This window comes from Carassius auratus, unplaced genomic scaffold, assembly GCF_003368295.1.
Source record: "Carassius auratus strain Wakin unplaced genomic scaffold, ASM336829v1 scaf_tig00017857, whole genome shotgun sequence".
Classification (NCBI taxonomy): Eukaryota; Metazoa; Chordata; class Actinopteri; order Cypriniformes; family Cyprinidae; genus Carassius; species Carassius auratus.
The window spans coordinates 18,335-40,361 of record NW_020524824.1 but is presented as its reverse complement, the minus strand read 5'-3'; the positions used below and the strand labels follow the sequence as shown (position 1 = coordinate 40,361).

Below are 22,027 nucleotides of genomic sequence, written 5' to 3'. Positions count from 1 at the left end.
TGCTTCCCTTGACCCAATAAAATCATTTTGGGTACACAAACAAACCTGAATTGGACTTCCTCATACATGTTATCAAACCAGTCTTTTTCCATGACATTGATTTCGCCTTGACTTTTGTAGATGGAACCCATCGTGTTTACAGGCTGCCCATGTGTACACACTCGACTGCAAGGTTTTCTTTCTTTAAAAACGCATTACAAAAGCCAACACAGTCGCTTTACTTTCGCTCCCACATCTAAACACAAAGGCCCTGACCCAGTTACTTGTATTCATGGGCAGGTAATGGTTTACTCTAGATAAAAGCAGATCACCTGAGAGCCACAGTTTGAAATCAGTGTCAGTGTTCCCCTTCTTTGCTCATAACATGACTTGATCTTCTTGTTTATATTCCTGTGGGTGTTTCTTTTATTATGCTTTCTCTTTTCTCTTTTAGGGATGCTTCATTTGGGAATTGCACATACAACCTGACAGTTCTCGACTGCTTGCAAGGCGTTAGAAAGGTGAGATGTACACTATAGTATGTCATTTTTATTATTACTATGAAGCTAATTTGATAAGTGATTTTTAACTAATGCAAATTCATCAGTCAGACTACATTAGAAGAAATATTGGTGTTTAAGTATGTTTTTTTTTCAGTAAAGATGCATTAAATTTAGAAAAAAAAATGTCAAAGAACATTTATAAAAGCTTTCTATTTAAGATTATTTCTTTTGGAATCTTTGGTTTGCACAAATTTTGTAACGGCAAACTGTTTTCAGTTTGATAATGGTAATGTTTCTAAACCATCAAATTAATATTAAAATGATTTCTGAAGGATCATGTGACACTGAAGACTGGAATAATGATGCTGAAAATTCAGCTTTGAATCACAGACATAAATTGCATTTTAAAATATATTCTAAATAACATTTTAATAATGTTTACAAATTCTTGTTTAATGTGTTTTTGATCTAATAAATGCCGACTTAATGAGCATAACAGACTACTTATAAAAATGCTTAAAAATCTCTTACTGACCCCAGATTTTAAATAGTAGAGTATAACATAATGCATAAAGTGTGCAAATTGTCTGGAGCTGTCTTAATACTCCCCTTTTTTATATTTTTAAATAAAGACATTTTAAAAACATCTCATAACCTGTATAATCAGTCTTCATTGCGGTTTGGAAAGAATGTCACTCCAGACCCTTTCTAGGCTCTGACAAAACAAACATTTCTTGGTTAATAATAATGTGTTTCTGTTCAGTTCATTGCACAAAGTTATCAAACTAGCTGAATATCAAAATAGTGTTCATGTGAGTTTACAAGTAACTCTGCAAGAGCCAAACACATCTGCAGGTATCGATGTGTCTTCAGCTTGACCCGCCAGAAAGACTTGTTAAACACTGACAGCGTGCATTCTTGAGTGCTTTCCTACATGCTTGTCATAAAAAAAAATCCTTTACGCTACATAAACTCTTTTCATTCATCCTACGTCAAAGAAAAACAGCAGCATCATCCAACAGCATACTCTATTGTTTATTAAATCACAGCGACTTTTCATTAGGAGAGGGGGTAAATGGTCATCTTTTTAAAACATTACATTTTCAAGACCTCTGGGCCCTCATGTCATCCTGTGCTGTAGACGTAAGTGACAGTTTTATCAGTGCCTCCCTTCTGGCTCTAATTAACAGCTTGTTTTAACAGTTTCTTAATTGCATGAGTCACACACAGCTTCTGTGAGTGTGATAAACACTGAACCCCGTTAATGTTCAAACCACCACTGCTGCCTCTCTCCAAGCTGCCAAAGAGGAGGAAATGCCCTGTTTGCCAACATGAGAGCAGTTCTTTTGTGTTTGGGTTTGCCTAATGTTTAAACATCTGGACTGGTTACCAAAATGTTGTAGGTTTAAACCCCACATAGAACTATCTTTTACAGCTAACATGAAGTCCAAATTTACCACAATTTTAACGGGAGACAATTGAATCTAAATTAACATTTTTTTTTCTTGTCATTGTGGCTTTACATTTCACAATGTGTATTTGTAACTCACAACTCAAAAATTCAGTCGCACAGAGTTATGAAGTTGTAATTACGAGAAATAATTTATTTTTCTCAAATGCAAATGTTTTTCTTAATTGTGACAAAATAAAATCAAAATTATGAGGAAAACATTGCAATTTTTCTGAAACTATTGTGAGTTAAAATTGAATATCACAATTTTTTTTTTAATTCTCATGTTTTTGTGACATGAAGCTGCAATCATGAGTAAAACGTTACAAATTGTCAGACATAAACGCAGATGTCACAATGTGAGAAGTCCTCATAAGTGCATACTTGGTTCTCGTAATAGTGAGTTGTAATTGTGTGTTTCTCACATTTGTGATCTCTTTAGCACAAGTTTTTGGATATGAAGTCACATTGTGAGATATGGATTCGCAGTTTATGAGGAAAACATTTCAGATTGTATAAAAAAAATATAGCAGTGAGGAAAAAGTTAGGACAAACAATTATAACTTTTCTCGCAAACAATTTTTTTATCTTTAAAATAATATATATATATATATATATATATATATATATATATATATATATATATATATATATATTTAGGTAGTCAGTTTGCCCAAGATACAAAATCGCAGTTGAGGAAGATTGTACAGTTTGAGATATTAAGTTGCAAATAAGAAAAAAGTTGCAAACAGTCTAAAAACACTGTTAGATGTTGCATTGTGCGAAATAGTCGCAATTTGAGTAACAATTATTATTCTCATAATTGCAGACTTGTTTATCGTAATTGTGGCTGTATCACAATATCGCAGTTCATGAAATTAAAGAAAACGTTTCAAATTGTCAGAAACTATGTAGCAAGCATCACATTGGGAGAAAAATCTGGAATTACGAAAAACATTTTTAACTTTTCTCGCAATAGTGACCACCTCACAATATTGCTATTTTTGGATAGACACATTGTAGGAGATGAAATCACAGTTGTGAGGAGCAAGTTGCAAGCTGTCAGAAACAATGTAGCAATTGTGAGATGTCGCACTATGAGAGAGTCGCATTTGCGAGAAACATTAACTTTTTCTCGTAATTGTGACTTAAAATCTCATGTATTAATCTGTATGTGTAATATGTAATTACTCCCTCTAAAACATGCCAGTTGCTACATTGTTTAGGCTAGTTTTTTGAAAGCTAACCGCGTTTTATCCTCAAGCTTTTTACCTGAAGCGACTTCTAATAAGCTACTACAGCGGCAATCCTCCCTGGAGGTTAAGTGTCTCAATCAATGACACCGTGAAGATCGCTAGATTACCAGCCCAGATCTTTAACCACTAGGCTCCACCATCACCACTGCAAGGGTAAAACGAGGAGACTGGAGATTTAGGCCATGTTGGTAGTAATTAAGCACAGCTCATCCACACTGTCCATTGACGCTGCAGAAGAGGATTGCTGCTGTAAGCTCTTTGTCCAGTCAGCAGTGGAGGGGACTCATTTGATTAAAACCTGACCAGGAACAGTTACATAACCACATCCTGAGAGCGAGACGGCTCACTGTATCAGATGCACACACATCTGCCGCTTCACCCAGATGGAGTAAACAGACACGGCTGCCTGTTGAACATCTGCACGTGTGGACTTCAGTGTGAATTGTAAAAAAAAAAGTTTCATACCTTAACACGCTTAGCCGACTGGTCCATTAGCGTGATGTAACTTTGCCAGCTTGTGATAATCACTCACCTGCTGTGCCCTCTATCAGCCTCGATTAGGTTTTGACTGTCTGGTGCAACCCTGCAGCTCAGGACAGCATGTTTCACGGCTGGATGGGTGCAGTTATAGTCTCTCAGCCGTCTGTTTCCATACTGCTCCTGATAGATGCCCAAAATAAACATAGACTACAACAGTCTCTCCTTATGATGGCTGTCATCTCGAGGTCATGTGTGTAGACGAACACCGTTCTTCAAATGTGGTAACCCATATGGTCATCATGAAAGAATGATGTATTTGTAATTTGAGCAATGTCATTTGATATATACACATAGATGTATATGTGTATGTCCTGCATTCAGTTACTGTCTTTTTCAGTAACCGAGAACCTTTGCTTTTGCACGATTCTGCATCCACTGCGATTACACAACAGTATAAAGTCTGATATTACTGCCATATTAGTTATTAACAAAGTGAGTAGTGTCAGCAAAACAAAAACATCACTTTGTACGATTTGAACCAGTTTTGTCAGAGGCAGACGTGTCCGTGTGAAGCAGAAACCAGACACTCCATTAGACGCGGCCCTCATCGCTCACTGCCACGGTTTATTGACTCATGTGCCTTTTTTCTTAATCGACTTCCCCCGCAGCTCTTCACTGAGCACCAGACAGACCGCTTCAGCCCCATTACGCTGACTAATTGGTTAAACAATCAGACGGATAAAGGATTTTCTTGTGACTCTCAGGTGAAATCCACCGTATGACTGCACTTGTTTGAAGTCGGCAGATGACTAATGTTTCTAAACCTTGTTTTTCAGGCCCTTCAGCACGGATTCTTGAACTTTGAGACGTTCAACGTAAACGAGTATGAACATTACGAGGTAATGATGCCCTTCCGTCATGAAATGCTCATTAGGCGAACCAGCGTGCAGTGTTTTACCCAGAATTCTGTTCATTGCTCCTCAAGCCGGTTACATAATCAGGTTTATTCCACCAGGAACCGAAGACATTTAAATGATAATCTCGGCTTGTTCAGTTTGATTTAAATCACGCACATGGTGTGCAGCTCGCTGAAGTCCACGTCGCCTACCTGTGTTTATAATCTCAGCTGTTATTCAGACAATCGCTGGAACAATTCATGCCAAATGAGCATTCAGTTGATTTGTGATTTAGTATTATGCACATTTTCCATCTTGTGGTAATCCGTCACCCGCTGCGCCCTCTGCTTTGAAGGGGTTACGACAGTCTTGTGCCTGCGGACCCATTATAAAACATATTCCATCGGCTGTTGTACAAAACATCCTGCCTCCCTCCTGTTTTGTTCTTTTTCCCTAAATATTTATTCCTTTACGTCTCATTTTAACATATTTTCTCTGTCTAATTCTCTATTTTTGGCCTTCAGCGGGTTGAGAACGGAGATCTGAACTGGATCATCCCAGGCAAACTTCTCGCTTTCAGTGGGCCACATCCGAAAAGTCAAATTGAGGACGGTAAGGCTGCTTGCCATCTTTTAGCTGTTTATCTTTTATTTCAGCACTTTTCTCTACGTGATGTTTGATGTAATTCACTTATGTGACAGTAGAGGGCACCCTTGTTATAATAAACACTGTTGTCCCAGATTCACACACACAGAACTAGAAAGTGCAACATTAGGTATTAGATATCATGATAAAAGTACTAGAGCAAATGGTTCATTTAGGGTTCATAGAGATCGAAGTCCTTCATTCTAAATAGAAAACTTTTTATTTTAAGTTTTGTTTCTTTCATTGCATGTTAATGGATGTACTTCTTATTCTTGTGACAGCCAGGTTAACAGGAAGTTTATTATGTGTGTGTGTGTGTGTGTATGATATATATATATATATATATATATATATATATATATATATATATATATATATATATATATATATATATATATATATATATAAACAAATTTAAATAATTATTTCATATATTATTATATCTAAATATGGGAATTATATTATATATTTAATATTTATATATTTTAAATAAATATAGAATTGTTTTTCATATTATGTTTAAAATAGGAAATATTTATATTTATATTTATAATATGGGAAATACATTACATATTTAATTATATATATATATATATATATATATATATATATATATATATATATATATATATATATATATATTGTTTTTCATTCAAACTGTCATTTTAATATACATATTTAGAGAACATTGAATTATTATTTCCCATATTAGTATATCTAAATATAAATAAAATAAATGTATATTTAACTACATAATTGTATTTAAAAATTTTTTTTTTTTTTTATAAACTCTCTTCTCTTGCATTGCAGGTTAATTGGGTGATTTGTTATGTATTCACTAAATATTTATGTTTACTTATTATAACTTAATATTTATTGATTGCAGTTTTAGTATATACACACACACACACACATACAACTGTATTCTTGTTATTTTATGTTATTCCTGTTCTTGTGTGTGGCAGGTTACCCTCTACATGCCCCCGAGGCTTATTTCCCATATTTCCGGAAGCACAATGTCACTACCATAGTACGCCTCAACAAGAAGATCTACGAAGCCAAGCGCTTCACAGACGCCGGGTTCGACCATTACGACCTGTTCTTCGTGGACGGCAGCACGCCCAGCGACGTCATCGCCAGCCGCTTCCTGCACATCTGCGAGAGCACGGACGGAGCGGTGGCCGTGCACTGCAAGGGTGAGACGCCACTTAAATCAAAGACATGGAAATAAGTCCACACAAATGACAGCGTCGCCTCACTGCCATACTTATTTTGTGCAAAAATAGGATAATTGTTGGGAAAACGGCTTTGTTTTTATGTAGAATTAAACATTAAAATGCCCTATTATTGAGGTCGGACTCGACGACAGAGGTTTTTTATAGTTTATGATTTCACAGGAACTGAAAGCAAATCAAAATGTTCATTAATGTTATGGTAATGTGGCCTTAAGATACTTTAGAATTACATGAATGAGTCCCCCCAAAAATTTCCTAAGAACAGTTCATTTATAATAGATAATTTTACATAATAACACTTGTATTTTAAACACCTAAGACCTTTTTCCAACCAATCACAGCTGGTTTGGGCCGGACGGGGACTTTGATTGGCTGCTACCTGATGAAGCACTACCGCTTCACGGCTGCTGACGCTATCGCATGGATCCGCATCTGCAGACCCGGCTCTGTTATTGGACCCCAGCAGCATTACCTAGAAGAGTAAGTCCAAACATTTACCCACAATGCACCACTTTTGGGCTCTTTACACCTCCCTGAGGCTTTTTTCCTCTTTTTGTTGTTCATTACATTTACATAATGTCGACGAGTGCTCTAACTCTGGCTCAGAGTCATGTATTTTCAAAAGCGTAAGAGAGTTTTTTTAAAAGAGCACTCAGATCACGCAGATCAGGAAGGACAGCTGGTGTTCCAGATCTGTCATCTGACTTCTGTCATGTCTGAGTTAAAACAGCACTGATCATGTGAAGGCCAATTAAAGCAATTAAAGCTGATCTCAAGTGTTTTCTTGGGCTAACACAATGCTGTGGTGGAGAACGTTATCTTCAGGCATATTTTCCTCCTTAGGCCATTGTGAGATGTGTGAGATTCCTTTCCTGCTTGCTGGACACAAAATGTCCCTTATCTTGTATTGGCATTGAATGCATGGTTTCGGTCTGATTATTATTTGTGCAAAACAAGATATGCACAGGACATTGATGGGGAAATGTACTATTTGTACATGTACAGGAAGCAGGCGAGTCTCTGGGCGCATGGAGATATTCTCCGCTCCAAGCAGCAGCAGTATGAGGACAGATCCGTTCCTCACCTCATCTCGAGTATGGACGACCTCTCCATCAACACCTCCATCTTTAAATCACACAGCTTGGACCGTATGGAGGAGGTAAGGCCATTTTTATTATTTGAATTAGGGATGCACAATATAACCTAAATATAATATAATAAAATATATTTATGTAAAAAGAAATATAATAATATACAAAGTATACATAACAATATAAAAGAAATGTATGTAATTATGAAACCTTTATTTAAATTAACAAAAAAAAAAAACATTAAAAAAAACTTATTTTGACCGATATACTTTGCATGCAATACTGTAAATCAGATTTTAGACCTTTGTAATAATTATTAAAAGGTATATAAACTCAATTCATACCTTAATGGAATTAAGTCAGATGTTTACATGTTCTCTAACTCTCAACAGAACGATTATGTGGAGAACGATCTCGGTATGACGCAAGGAGACAAATTGCGTGCCTTAAAGGGTCGACGGCAACCGAAGTCTGCGACCACTGGAGCCATAAGGTAAGACGCCGTTGGTTTGGACTTCTGCATTAATATGTTTAACTATAGCAAAACCTGAAACCTCCACCCTGTTGCCACACTGAGAATGCAACTCTACTTGTTGCATTTTAAATTGCATTAGGAGTAGGGATGGGCGATACCACATATTTTCCCTGATACGATACCGATACATTTAATGGCCAGTATCATACCGGTACCGATATCGATACCAATATTTCTAAAACTGAACTTTTAGATTATGAAATTTATTTAATTATTTTAAGTACAATGGGTAATAATACCCACTTAACTTTATATTTGAAATGCAATTTAACATTCAATATTTCTTAATTGCAACTTATTATGTTATATTTTGTTTACACATGGTTAAATTATGTTTACTGTAGTGGTAACCATGTGTCATTGTCATAAGGGACTGCCAGTAATAGGCTGTTGCATGCATAAAATGTAACCTGTTTATTCGGAGAGTGTGTGATTTATATTAACAATACAGAATAGAACATGAGCAGTATGAACTTTTAACATTCAAATTTAAATAAATGTACTGCACAAACTAGGGTACGATTTCAATAGGTTTAATGTGAAATAACTCAAACATATAGCCTATGTTTTTTCTGCATTGTTCTGGGCTGCCTTTTCCAAAAACATAAATGCTTTCTTATTATTGGCTACTCTTGAGACACGCAGCTCTATTTAAATGCACTGTCGGAAGTGAGTGAATGCTCTCTGTAATTGATTGATTCTGCCTTGCAACATTTGCGTGTGTTCAGATAAGCAGGAAAATCCCTTCAACACAATTATATAATTGTCCAATTTAGTATCGATATTTTTTATTTGAGCATCGATACTTTCGATACTCGCATCAGTATCGATGTATCGATACTTCAGGATCGATTCGCCCATCCCTAATTAGGAGGCATTTCGTGATGCAGTATTCTATTCTGGGCCTGAATTGCAACCTGGACATAAAAAGCAAAGCTGTTCTTAAGACCAATATCACCTCTTCTATTCAGGTCTCCATGTACTCACTGTGATAAACCACATTACATAAATGACACTCGTTCTTTGCGTTCATGAATGAAGCCTTTTATTACGACTCTTTCAACTTCCATTAGTATTTAGCTAAGTGAAGAGCTAAATGATGCCAGGCCACGGTTAGTGTTTCCAGTCCACTCTTAAATGCAAGACACAGAGCTGAAATGAATACAAAAGAACAGAGTGCTGATGTACCAGGCGCTGAGCTGGTTGGCATAGTAACTTGGTGTCTTGGAAAGATGCTGAACCCTTAAGAAACAGTCTGCTTTCTGCTTTTATATTGCTGATTTTGAGAGTCCTGAGTTTGAAATGGAACAAAAGCATAATGCTAATTGCATACAATGCAGTGTATAATGTATACTGTGTACTAATTTTAGAACAAAATAGTATACAAATGTTTAAAATGTGACTGTACTAATTTAAGAGTAGCTGGGTAAGTAATAGTAGTAGTTGTAGTAGTAGTAGTAGTAGTAATAGTAGTAGTACTAGAGGATCTGGATATTTGATGCATACTAAAAATAAACACACTGTGCATAGTAATCCAGTTTAAAAAATGGCTTAAAATCACTTGAATACTAGTAGATTGCTTATTGCATGCTATGCAGTGTAAATGCATACTGTGTAGTGTTTTTAATAAAATAGTATGCAAAGTATTTCAAACATGATGTCACTACTTTGTGCAAACATTACCTCAGAAATATGTGTAGAATGTCATTTGTATGCACTGCTTTGTGAGATAGTATTTTATAGTTTGCTCTGATTGTATACAGCATAGTTTGCAAATGTAATGGACAATCTGGGTATTTAATTCATACTAAAATACACATATTGTGCAAAGTATGCATGCTGAATACTAATTTTGTTTACTGTGTTTGGTTTGAATGGTAGTTTTAAATTGATTGCTTATTGTATACTAGTGGTCGACCGATATATCGGCCGATATTTGGCATTTTTCAAATATCGGCAGCGGCCGATACGTTTTTCTGCTTGGTCGATGTGTTCGAGGCTCTGCTTGTATACTGCACAGTTTAGCAAATGTAGTAGATAATCTGGGTATCGATTGCTTGCTAAATATGTACATAGTGTGCACATTATGCATGTGACATACTAAATTATTTTAAAAAATAGTATGTAGTACGCATCATTTTGTGATTCATTTGGAACAGACTCAAAGACATGAAGATACACACTAGGTCTGCATCTGAGCCTATCATGTAACTTTTTCTTCCAAGTTTCAGTCTGTTCACTTAAAAGACCATAACAGAGGTAATTTACATACAGAAGTCTTAATGGTAAAATAACACAACCACCTGGAAAAATGGTTATGTGGCCAGGTTAATCTTATCAAACTTCCATAAATGAACATAAAAAAAATTATGCTTTGCGTAAGCTGTTGGCTCACTACACTAGCTTTTTTACCTCAGACCTCTCCAAGTTTATAAAAATAGCACAAGGAACAAACACAACCTACTTGCTCTTGCTGTTTTACATACTTCAGCCACTCAAAGACAAATTATACCCTGGTATATCTTCAATTTCAGCCCATCCTTGCACAGGGACCGAAAATGATAATTAAACAAGACCTTCAAGTACCACTCGATGAGAACAGGACGCCGCATCCTTGTGTACATGATGATGTCCTTAATAATTAGAACAGGCCTTGTTTTAGCACGTTTAACCAGATGTAAATTAAACACCCCCTCTTGAGCAAATGCACAGTCCTTAATTAATTTTCCATGAAGAGCGGCGAGTTAAAGAGGCCTCTCGGACATAACTGGCCCTCCTACTCTTCCTGTTGCAGCTCCTTCTCTCAAGAATGAAGGATGAGCTCTTGGCAAATTTGTTTGTTTGGTGTTAGCTGATAGAGAGAGGGAAAGTGCTTGGTTTCATTTTTGACCATTTTTTGTACAGATATAGTAATTTATTATATTTCAATTGTGTATAAAATCATGAAGTTATTTTTTCATATTACATTGATTCTTGTTTTTTCATTTAAATGTTTTGTTTGTCCAACATAACTTAGAAAAGGTCAATCTTGCAAAAGATTATTAAGCATTTGCTAGTTACTGTTAAGAAATATTTAACTACACTGAGTTTTATTTTGAATGTTAAATTACTACGTATAATATCTAATACTGCATTTTAAACAAAACAGTATATATAATTTTATTTTAATCAGTTAATTTTATAATTTTATAATAATCATTTAGTTCAGGACTGATTCAAAATTATTTATAAAATATAAAATGTATGCATGCGAGTGCATTTAAAAAAATTCATTCTAGTGTTCTTGTGAAAACCTTAGCTCTTGAAATGTTTGCACAATATTGACATATTCGATAGTTTTCTATTTCTTTTTAATTTGATAATTAATGAATCAGATCATTTTCATCACTTCTTTTTACATTTTGTCAGTTATTTCATTGAGATTAAACGGAGTCAAAGAGGAGTTTCTGGAGTGGGTGAAAAAGAATAAACCGTGTGGGAGATTGTGATTAGCGTCAGGGAGGGCAACTGATAGAGAAAAGAGCACTGAAGAACGAAGACCTGAAGAACCTGACACTGACACTGAAACTAAAGAGAAAACCGAAGAGATTTCTCAAAAATCTGCGATATACAAGCAGACAGCTTGTCTATATTTATATGGAGCATTTGCTCTGATTACTAGGCCACAGCGCCAACTGGCTAAATTCCAGAAATTCGTGATCCTTGCCAGTGACTTTCCCTGTTTTATTTTTACTCAAACAAAGCACTCTATAAAGCATAATGATCTGGTTCTGTTGTTGTACAGAGTCAAATAGAGGTGAATTTCCGAAATTTTCCAAAAGTGTTTGGCAAGAACATTAGAAATGTACTTGGGAACTTTGGTAATTATGGACAGACAGTCTGGCACTTTTGATTGAAGTCTGTGTTTGGGGTAATTTTATTTATTTTTTTGATCAAATGATAACTTTGTAGGCAGACTTATGGTAGCCGCTCAGATCACAGTATCTTGTTTATTCAGTGCACTTTTAAATAACTGCAGAGCTGCTTTCGCTTTCTTTTGACTTTAAATTCACCAACTTCCCTTTAAAGGAAATCTGAAATCCCAATGATATCTGCCTTGCTTTTACAAATTTATTAAGATGAGCAAAACTAGATCTGTGCTTGAGAACTTCAGTGTCCTATTGAATTTTTGATTTCAGCTGATTTTGTGTCTGTACTTGTGTGTTTAACAGCAGAGTGAAACCAGAAGCCACTGGCCAGGGCTCCATCTCCCCCCTCAAATCCTCTAAAGTCCCACCATCCTCCTCCATCTCTGCCTCTGCCAAACGAATTGGCCGCTCTTCATCGTCATCAACCAACCTCAAGAGGTAAGCCTGACATCCCTCTTATCAGCTTTCCTCAAATCTCCTCTGTACTTTCCATTTCTTTCTTCCTCCTGCTTATTATCTCACTTGTCCAACTCTCTCTTTGTTGCATATTTATTTCCAACTCTTTTATATAACTTATTCCTTCTTTTTTCTTTCTCTCCTCCTCTATTTCATGTCCTCCCAGCTCCCTGGTGGCCTTCTTTCCTCTCTGTGATTACCCTATGCTATGAAACAGAAAGCCATAAATGCAAGGAACCAAGTTGGTTGCTCCATGCTGTTGGTTTCAAGCGACTCATTCCCTGCGGTTTATATAATTAGATATCCAGAGTCATATCACCTACATACCACTCTATAACTCTCTCCAAACCAGCACCTATCGGGTCATAGCCATATATTTTTGGACCAAGTGCATGCCCTCTACTTTATTGTACTGTTCAAACCATGTTGAAAAACACTTTTTAACAGTCTTTGGACTAGGGCAGGGTGATTTAAACTTTAATGTTTGTATACATTAAAACACACAGAGTGTTATATAGAGTGCAGAAGCTTACAAGTGCGCTGTGTAAGCGTGTTACTGTAGTTCTAGACTAAATGTCAACATGCATTTACTCATCTCACTTGCACAAAACAAATTCAGTATTCCTCAAAAATAATAAAAACAATAGTGCCCAACCGATATGGTTTTTTTGGGGCTGATACCAATAAAAGGGAGTAGAAATAAAAACAAGAGTGGATACCGATATATCGGCCGATATTCTTTGTGTATATTATAGTACAGTACCAGTCAAAAGTTTGTAAACTTTCCCATTTGTGTCTCCAAACTTTTGACTGGTACTATATTAGGGATGTTGCGGTGACGGATTTTTTCCACTGGTTAATCGACGTGTAAAAAAAATCGTAATCCCGGTGTCACCGGGGTTGCGTGTCTGGGATTTCGGGTGGCCGAAAATGCGGTCGTGCAGACGTGCACACGTCTCAATTTACTTTCACTTTAATTAGCGGCAATTCAGTAGCATTTGTTTGAATTAATCATGGGTTAATTTATTTTATTCTTAATAAAAATACACAAAACAATAAGACACTCGCTTGTATTGCACACATCTTTATTGCAAAATGAATAATAATTTAACACACCATGCAAAAACTAAACAAAAGCACTTATGAAACACCTTTAAAGTGCATTTATTAACAAAACGAACCACTGCACACATCGTGCAAGTATCAAACAAGAAATTATATAAAAAAAATTCACTATTCGTTAAATAAAGTGCCTGCCTTTTTCAGCAAAAAAAAAAACAAAAAAACACAGCACAACCATCGAATATGAAATGAACGAACATCAAAAACTTTGTTAAACTTCTTGCAAATGCACCACTTATCGAAGGCTGTGTTTGTGTGTCAGGCTTTTGTGGTAGATTTTTTGCCGCTGGACCCATCTTGGCCACTTCATTTTTTTGGTGTGCTTGAAGATGTGCGTGTAAATTCGAAGTGTTACCTCCGGATGCTGCCACTTTTATCAGGCAAAGTTTACAGGATGCCTCGTTAACGTTTTCAGGTTCCCTGTTGGCATTTGGTTTGAATCCAAAATATTTCCAAAGAGGTGCTTTTGCATTTCGCTTTGAAACCAGATCTTCTGCCATCCTTTGCCAGTTAGCTCACCTCACTCTCCTCAAATGATAAATGAAATCGGACACATGCTGCTTTACTGTGGCGCTCGTTCCGCTTACGCTAAATTACGAAGGCACGTAGTCACTAACTGAATTAAGTGCTTTATTGCTATAGGCTAAAACTTCAAATCGATGGGGACGGTGCCGGTGGTCAAGTGCTATGACCGGTAGGTGGGTTAAACACCGTGTATCACCGGTAACACCGACTATCGCAACAAGCCTATACTATATATAGAATACAGTATATACATAAACAGAATATATATATACATAAACACATTTTTTGCAATGATCACTCAAATCTTATGATAAAACGCTTATAATGCTGTGACAGAGATATGTAATGTAATTCAACTTTATTTATTTCACTTCTGAACATTCTTTCACGGATTTGCGCTACTGTCTTCACACACAGATGAAACTTACTAGAGAAGTGTGAAATAATATAGGGGAGCGCGGGGCACAAAGTAATGCAGGGTTAGTTTTAACACATTTGTTTTACCATAGTAAAACTTGAATTCTGGCGTAAGAACATTTTTCACCTGCATTTGTATTATTCGCTGATTTGCTCAAATGCTCACATAAAGAAACCATTTTAAATGTTTAAATTGCGTGTTTTAATAATGGCATAATTTAATGATCGACTTCATTGAATCAAACATAAATTTAAAGAGACATGGATACTTTGCTGAATCAGTATTGCATTAAAAACAATATTTATGATTAGAAAGATTGTCAGTATATAATAAATCGCCCAGCCCTGTTTGATGTCTTAAACAGCAGAAAATACAGTGTAGTCCAGAATGCATGCAGTTCCTTGTCCCATCATCAGATAGTTTTCCATGATCTCTGTGTCCTGCAGTGTAGATATGGGTTATGAGTGTGTCCTCCCCGTCCTCCACCCTTCATGTGTGTTTCCCTCCCTCCCATCCTCCAGCACCAGGTTAGCCAGCTCTTTGGGTAACCTGTATGAACCAAATGGTGAAGCCAACAGCTCTGGGAAACCGCCTTCCCCTTCTTCATTCACTTCCCACCCCGTCCGCATGGGTTACAGCAGCCCGATCACCACCCACAGTTACCACTATGAGGTCAACAACAATCAGCATAACAGCACCAGCACGCCGAACAGCAACGGGGTAAGCCCAAGCAGCGGGGTAAAAACCCTGACCTACAACCTCAACAACACCAGCCCAAGTGGACCTTCCACCAATGGAAGGCTAGGGGCCAGTGAACAGGGGCACCACAGAAGCCCCCCGACGGGGCTGAGCGGGCTCTCGGCACGATACTTCAGTCGGTCCATTCCTGTAAGTCATCTCTCCTCCCATCAACCCTCCCAAGATGCACACACAGCAGCAGCATTTCAAAAAATGTAACATGGTAACTGTCGGTTTCTGCCAAAATGCCATAGTTACTAATAATATGTCAACAATATAATAAGACATATATATATTTATATAACCCTGGACCAAAAAAAAGTCTCAAGTCACTGGGGTATATTTTTAGCAGTAGTCAAAAAAACATTGTATGGCTCAAAAATATCGATTTTGATTCGTAATATGCATTGCTAAGAATTCATTTGGACAACTTCAAAGGCTATTTTCTCAGTATTTAGATTTTTTTGCACCCTCAGATTCTAGATTTTCAAATAGTTCCATCTCTACCAAATATTGTCTGATTCTAATATATATAATACATCAATGGAAAACTTCTTTATTCAGCTTTCAGATGATATATAAATCTAAATTGACACTTAAGACTGGTTTTGAGGTCCAGGGTCACATATATGTGTATGTATGTATGTGTATATATATATATATATATATATATATATATATATACATTACTGAAATTAATACACTTGTCTTTATTCACAAAATATTTACAGAAAAATCTAAAAATGAAAAGTGAAGATATTATTGAAAGAAAGTAAAATTGAAATGGTTTATAATTGTAATTTGATTAATTTATAAAGTGAGTATAATTGTAAATACATAATTGTTTTATTGTATTAAATGTATTTAATGTATTAAATGTATTATTATAATATTAATGTAATATAAAATGAAAATGACAAGAACATAGAAACATTTGTGCTACACATTGAGTGTGTGTGTGTGTGTGTGTGTGTGTGTGTGTGTGTGTGTGTGTGTGAGTAGGGGTGATTGTGTTACTTGTGGTCTTTTATGTGATTTGTGTGATGATGATGTTGTATGTATTTGTGTGGTGAAGCCCAAGACAAATTCAGCTTGTGGACAATAAAGTGACTAAACTAAACATTTCTAAATTATTTAAAATTTAATGAATTCATATATACATTTGATTTATGTACATTATAATTAAATATAAAAGCTAGATACCTCATTTTTCTGTTATCAAAGTTATATATATATATATATATATATATATATATATATATATATATATATATATATATATATATATATATATATATGATGGGAATGAAATGTGCAGAAATTTACTGAAATTATATTAAAAAATACTTATTCACTAAATAACATGAAAAAAAGTTTGCAATTACAATATTTTTTTCAAATGAAATTAATGTAATTTTAAATACATAATTAAAAATTTTTTTGTAAAATATATTTTAAAAACATAGTAAATGTTGAAGAACTATTGTTCATTCGTAATTCATGTTCACTATAGTTAACTAATGTCAACTAATGAACCTAATTGTAAAGTGTTACCAATAGTAATATAAATTCTGTCTAGTTTTATTGCGTTACTTTCAGTAAAAGTGGGCTTATTTTATTGGCTTGTGTTTTTTAAATTCAGTATAATTAAAATTGAGTTAAATTTAAAAAGTCTCACAAAATTACTTTATATTATTTAATAAAATTAAATAACTGCATGTGCATGTTATACTGCATGTGAACTGCATGTGCAGTTTCAGTTTTTGGCCAGAATTGTAATTTCGGTGCATCCCTATTACATTTCTAAATCTGGAATCATCTTAATTTGCTCAAACAAGATTCCTTATTATAGTCATAGCAGTGGTGTTTTATTGGAAACTGTGGTTACCATGGTACATTTTTCTTCTTCAAACTCCTTCCTACCTCACCCTGATCTAACATGTAACAGTCTTATTTTTTTTAAACACTTATCTTAAGCATGTTGCATGTCCTCAGTATTTACCAATTACACACTCACGTGCACACTACTCACTTCTACTTCTACATGTCAGTCTGTGTAGCATCTGTCTCTAGTGTGTTCTCATAAAGCTCTTACTCAGATGACCTAATTACAATTGTCAAATGTGCTTTAATCGAGTGGTCAGGATGAGACTCATTTTTCGTTTTAAGCTAATCCCTCACCCTTTAACTCTGTGAGTGCATCCCACACTGATGCTCTGAGGAAAAGAAAATTAATACTAAATTAACAAATATTAAAAAGGCCGAGCAGGGATTCATACAAAGGATTTAAAATGTAGCTAATGTACTAACGGCATCTCAGTGCTGCTGTTTGAAGCAAAGGGAGTGGAGTCTTCGGCAAAATAATGCTACAATATTCAGCATTTGTTTGAATACGTCAAACAAATTGTCCCTTGCTTCAAGTAGTTCTGTAGTTCCTGTCATCTTCACCTTAAAACTTCAAACCCTTTGGGTTGTTATGCAAGAACTGATTCATATGTTGGTTAAACTGTTACTAGAAACCAAATGTTTCTGTTATGTTCCACGTCCATAAACATTAAATTCCTCCATGTGTTTTCTGTGAAGCAGAAGAGTCCTTGACTCTGACTCTTTTTATTTTCGTATAATTACACCTTTTATTAGAGCTATGATTCAGAAAGCAAGATGTCGTACAGGTCTAGAGTTATTAGAAACGCTTGACCGATGCAGTGAAAACGCATTGTGGTATCGCGTGACCTGAGGGCACTCAGGCCGGACAGAAAGGCCATGTGTTTAGTTTTTGTGTTCTGTTGTTCTTGGACCGTCTCCACACCGCTTGGAAGTTGTCTTGTTGGAAGGAGTTCGGTGGTTCCCCTTACAATTTCCTGTTGGTGCCTTTTGTCCATTGTGAATCAGGGATTTTTACGCACATTTCTCTGTACTGCACTGCTAATCATGTGATTTCACAAATTCCTAGGCTTTCTAGACTTTCATTTGTTTATGTGATTGATGATTGGCTCATCTCATCACCGTTGTGAAGTGTAGAGTGCTGTCTTTGTTCAGAACATCACAACTCCTACACATGTAGCAGCAGTGACTCAAGGTTTCGCTGCAGTGATGATAAATATCAGTTTTTCATCTTGCTCTGGTAGCAGCACTGCGTTCTGTTAAACTTTCATCCTCAAAGGGAGTTCAGCTGATGGCGATTGGAGCCGTCTTCTTTACTTTCATTACAGTCAAGATATCATCAGTTTCTTGATGCTAAAAATTGCAACTTTAGGTCATATTAAATTAGTATAAAGCTTCTCAGCATTGTCATGTTGTTGGACTTTTAACAAAACTAAAAATGAAATAAAAAAACACTTTTTTTTAGAATGTTCTGCACTTCAGAATTCTGTGGAATGATTTTAAACACTGTATAATGTGTTAAATGGAGTGGCTAGAACTATATATTCAGGTAACTGAAAGCATGATCAAATTTGTTTAATAAATTAAATTATATTTAATAAGCTAACATCTGTAGATCGTGCAGAACTTTTGAACGACTGACGTTCCAGTTCGGTGGAATCCTGTGAGGCTTCCTGTGATATTCCTAACGTTTGCCTAGATATTTCAATCAGATGTTCAAACTGCGTTAAGTAGCTCTATGCACAACGCTTTACAATTTTGAACGAATGCAGTTCTGTGTTGTTATAACGTTAATCTAACGTTTGTAAGTGGATGACACAAAAAAAGTGCTTTCTTTTGCTTTGTTAGGTGTTTTATGTGTAGATGATGATATCAATAACAAAACCCTTTATGTTAGTGCTCATAATGAATTTACAAACTAATCTGACAGGGTTACTTTAGCGAGAGATATTCAAATTTGGTTACTGATTTTTCATTACAAAATCATGAGATTTAAGATGTTTGCAACCAAGCTGAAATGTACACATTCATCAAGATATTCCTATCAGAAGTTTAAACATCGTTAAGTAGCGGTATGCGCAACATTTAACAAAATTTTAATGAATGTGATTGTGTGTTATTAGAACGTTGTTAAAACGTTTGTAAACAGACAGGGCAAAAAAGCCTTTTTTTAGGATGTTTGCAATCAAGTGGAAATTCACAAATTCATCAAGATATTCTTATTGCATGTTCATACAACGCAAAGTATGCTAATATTGATCGTTGATCAAACGTTTCTAAACGGACGACACAAAATAGAACAAAATCCTTTCTGTTGCTTCCCATTTGTCTGCTGTACAATTTGTTTTTGTTGCCCCCTGCTGTGGCGCAATTATGAATAATTAGCATTCAGCTATGCATGTTCTACACCTGACTTCTAACCTAAGTGGCTTTTTTTCTGCACAAAGTCTACCCAAAACACACACACACACACACACACACACATTTAATGCTAATTTATTCCCCCTCTCCCTAGCTTTGACTTTTTATGCTCATCTCAGCCTCATTTACATCAGAGAGGGATGTGATAGTAATGTCTTAGTCTGGCTTTTTAGACTATTATTTAACTACCCTCTGCCATGTTATTTTCTGTAATTACGTTCAGCATCGTAATCATTTCATCTTCTGTTTTTTCCCCCTCTTTTGCAGTCCCTTCAGTCTGAGTATGTTCAGTACTAAAGCTGCCACCTTCTGCTAACCCCCGTCCCGTGCTGCTGGCCTGGTCCTGACCCGTGACACCTTCACTGTGACCACTGATTTGCTGACTACTTGTTGTAAAAGGGGAACGAAGCCAAAAGGAAATGTTTAGAGACGTTCTGAACTGTCAGCCTCATGGTCTGATACCTCTTGCTATGACAGGGCTGATCTGGAATCTGCTGCATGCTTTTAAAACGACACAAACTTGGCTTGCTCGTCCTTTCAAAACTTATTTTCTTTTATTTTTTTAAGAGATACTCTCCATAGTTAAATATTTTTAGATGATGAATTTTTTTACTATTTTTGTCCTATTTTATCTACAGTTCTTGTACTCGACGACAAGGTTTGTTAATATTTGTGCATCTTTGGATTAGGAAATTTGTTCTGATATAAATATCTGACGTTTTTGTCTCCTGAGTGTATTAACTAAGTAACATATCAAGTACGAGGGCTATATTTGAAAGGTGCAAAATGGTTCGATAGCTACATATCATCTTAAAAGGGATTTTTTTTTGTCCACGAAAGCCATAAAGAGTACATGTTTTCTTCATTTGGGGATCTAAGGGGGGTTTGTCTCCATGCAACGGATGATGGCTAATGAGACCACAAACAATTTGTAAGCAAGCTTATTTTTCTCTGGAAAATTAAGGGCTTTGTTTGTTCAGTATGAACGGTTGTAACAGGATGGACTTTTTTCCCATCGTTGTGATATAATGTGCGTTATTATTAAACTAATACAGATATAAGGTTGTACGTGTTTCAAGAGCATCAAGGGCTGTTGAAAACACAACCATCAACACTTCACTTTTAAGGAGTGTCCATTTCACCAGCGCATCTGAAATATAACAACTCAGAATGTACGAGTGGGTTACAAGCGTTTGGCTATTGGTTTTAAAATGCATGGTTTTTGCATAAAACAGCTCAAACTGCTTAAAATATACATTAACTGTAATTAATCGCAAACTTTAGTAAAATAGATGAGCTTAAGTGTAGAAGGTGATATGCATAACAAAACCTTTTATGTTAGTGCACATAATGAATGTACAAACTGATCTGATTGCGTTTTTCCAGCGCTTGTGTCTCAAATTCAATTATTTTAGGATGTTTACAATCAAGTGCAAATTATTCTTTAGTTCTTAAAGGTGACCGGCAGGGTTTAAACTAAAACCTTCAGATTTACTTCATGCAAAAATGACAATAAATTCAGCCTCAAGTCATTCCTTACTTGACCTAATTTTTTCTCTGAATTATAAAATAAGATTTTGCGCAATTACCGTATTTTTCGGACTATAAGTCGCACCTGAGTAGAAGTCGCATCAGTCCAAAAATACGTCATGATGAGGAAAAAAACATATATAAGTCGTACTGGACTGGATGTCAAATCTGGTGCAAAATGTCATAAAAACAATTGGATGTATTTAAATGAAATCGTGGTGTTACAGTAGAGAGGAAGCATTCTGCAAATTGCAAAGTACATTGCATTTAGTTTATCACACAAGCTGTTGTACAGATTTGGTAAACTCCGGTATCATATTTCTTCTGAAAATACCAGCATGTTACTTATATGGTGCACATTTGGACCTCAGCAGCCTTATTTTTATTAAATGGAAAAGAGCAGCGTGAACATTCCTCCAAATATCATCTTTTGTGTTCCACAGAGAAAAGTCAGTCATACAGGTTGATATCAGTTGAGTAAATTATGACAATTTTCATTTTGGGGTTAAACTAATCTATGTGTTTCTCTTTGAACAATTACCCCAGTGCAAGTTTATGCAATTATATCTCAATGATTGATTTTTCTGCATCTATTAGTCCTGTAGCACTCTGTACATTCCAGATGGTTTTATGAATTATGTGTGTATATATATATGTTTTGGGAGAATCGTATTTGAAATATTCTACTTCTTCGACATATACATGATGTAAACTAATCTATTGCTTAAAAATATAAATATCTATTTTTGGAGCAGTGTGCAAAGACAGTCTAACAATGTTAGAATGGTGTTTGCTTTTCAAAGACATGCAGACGTTAAATTTCAAAGTAGTGGGTTTTACATTATTCTGTTAAAATGTAAACACGATTTGAAAGACCAGAATAAATAAAAGACAAATTTTGCTTTAGTTTGTTCGTTTTCTTTCGTAATTTCTCTCAAGTGCAGATTTCTAATTA

The 22,027-nt window shown here is 35.5% G+C and overlaps 1 protein-coding gene across 1 annotated transcript; it reads left to right on the top strand.

The window, feature by feature from the left end:
- The first annotated feature begins 271 nt into the window (after window positions 1-271).
- On the top strand, window positions 272-21,978 carry LOC113075876 (dual specificity protein phosphatase CDC14AB-like). Its single transcript, XM_026248532.1, has 11 exons — window positions 272-279; window positions 434-500; window positions 4,505-4,567; window positions 5,089-5,176; window positions 6,175-6,405; window positions 6,786-6,924; window positions 7,450-7,603; window positions 7,928-8,028; window positions 12,282-12,416; window positions 15,021-15,387; window positions 19,810-21,978. Exons 1-11 carry the CDS (start codon window positions 272-274, stop codon window positions 19,837-19,839), a joined length of 1,383 nt encoding a protein of 460 aa, XP_026104317.1. The 3' UTR covers window positions 19,840-21,978.
- The last annotated feature ends 49 nt before the right edge of the window (window positions 21,979-22,027 follow it).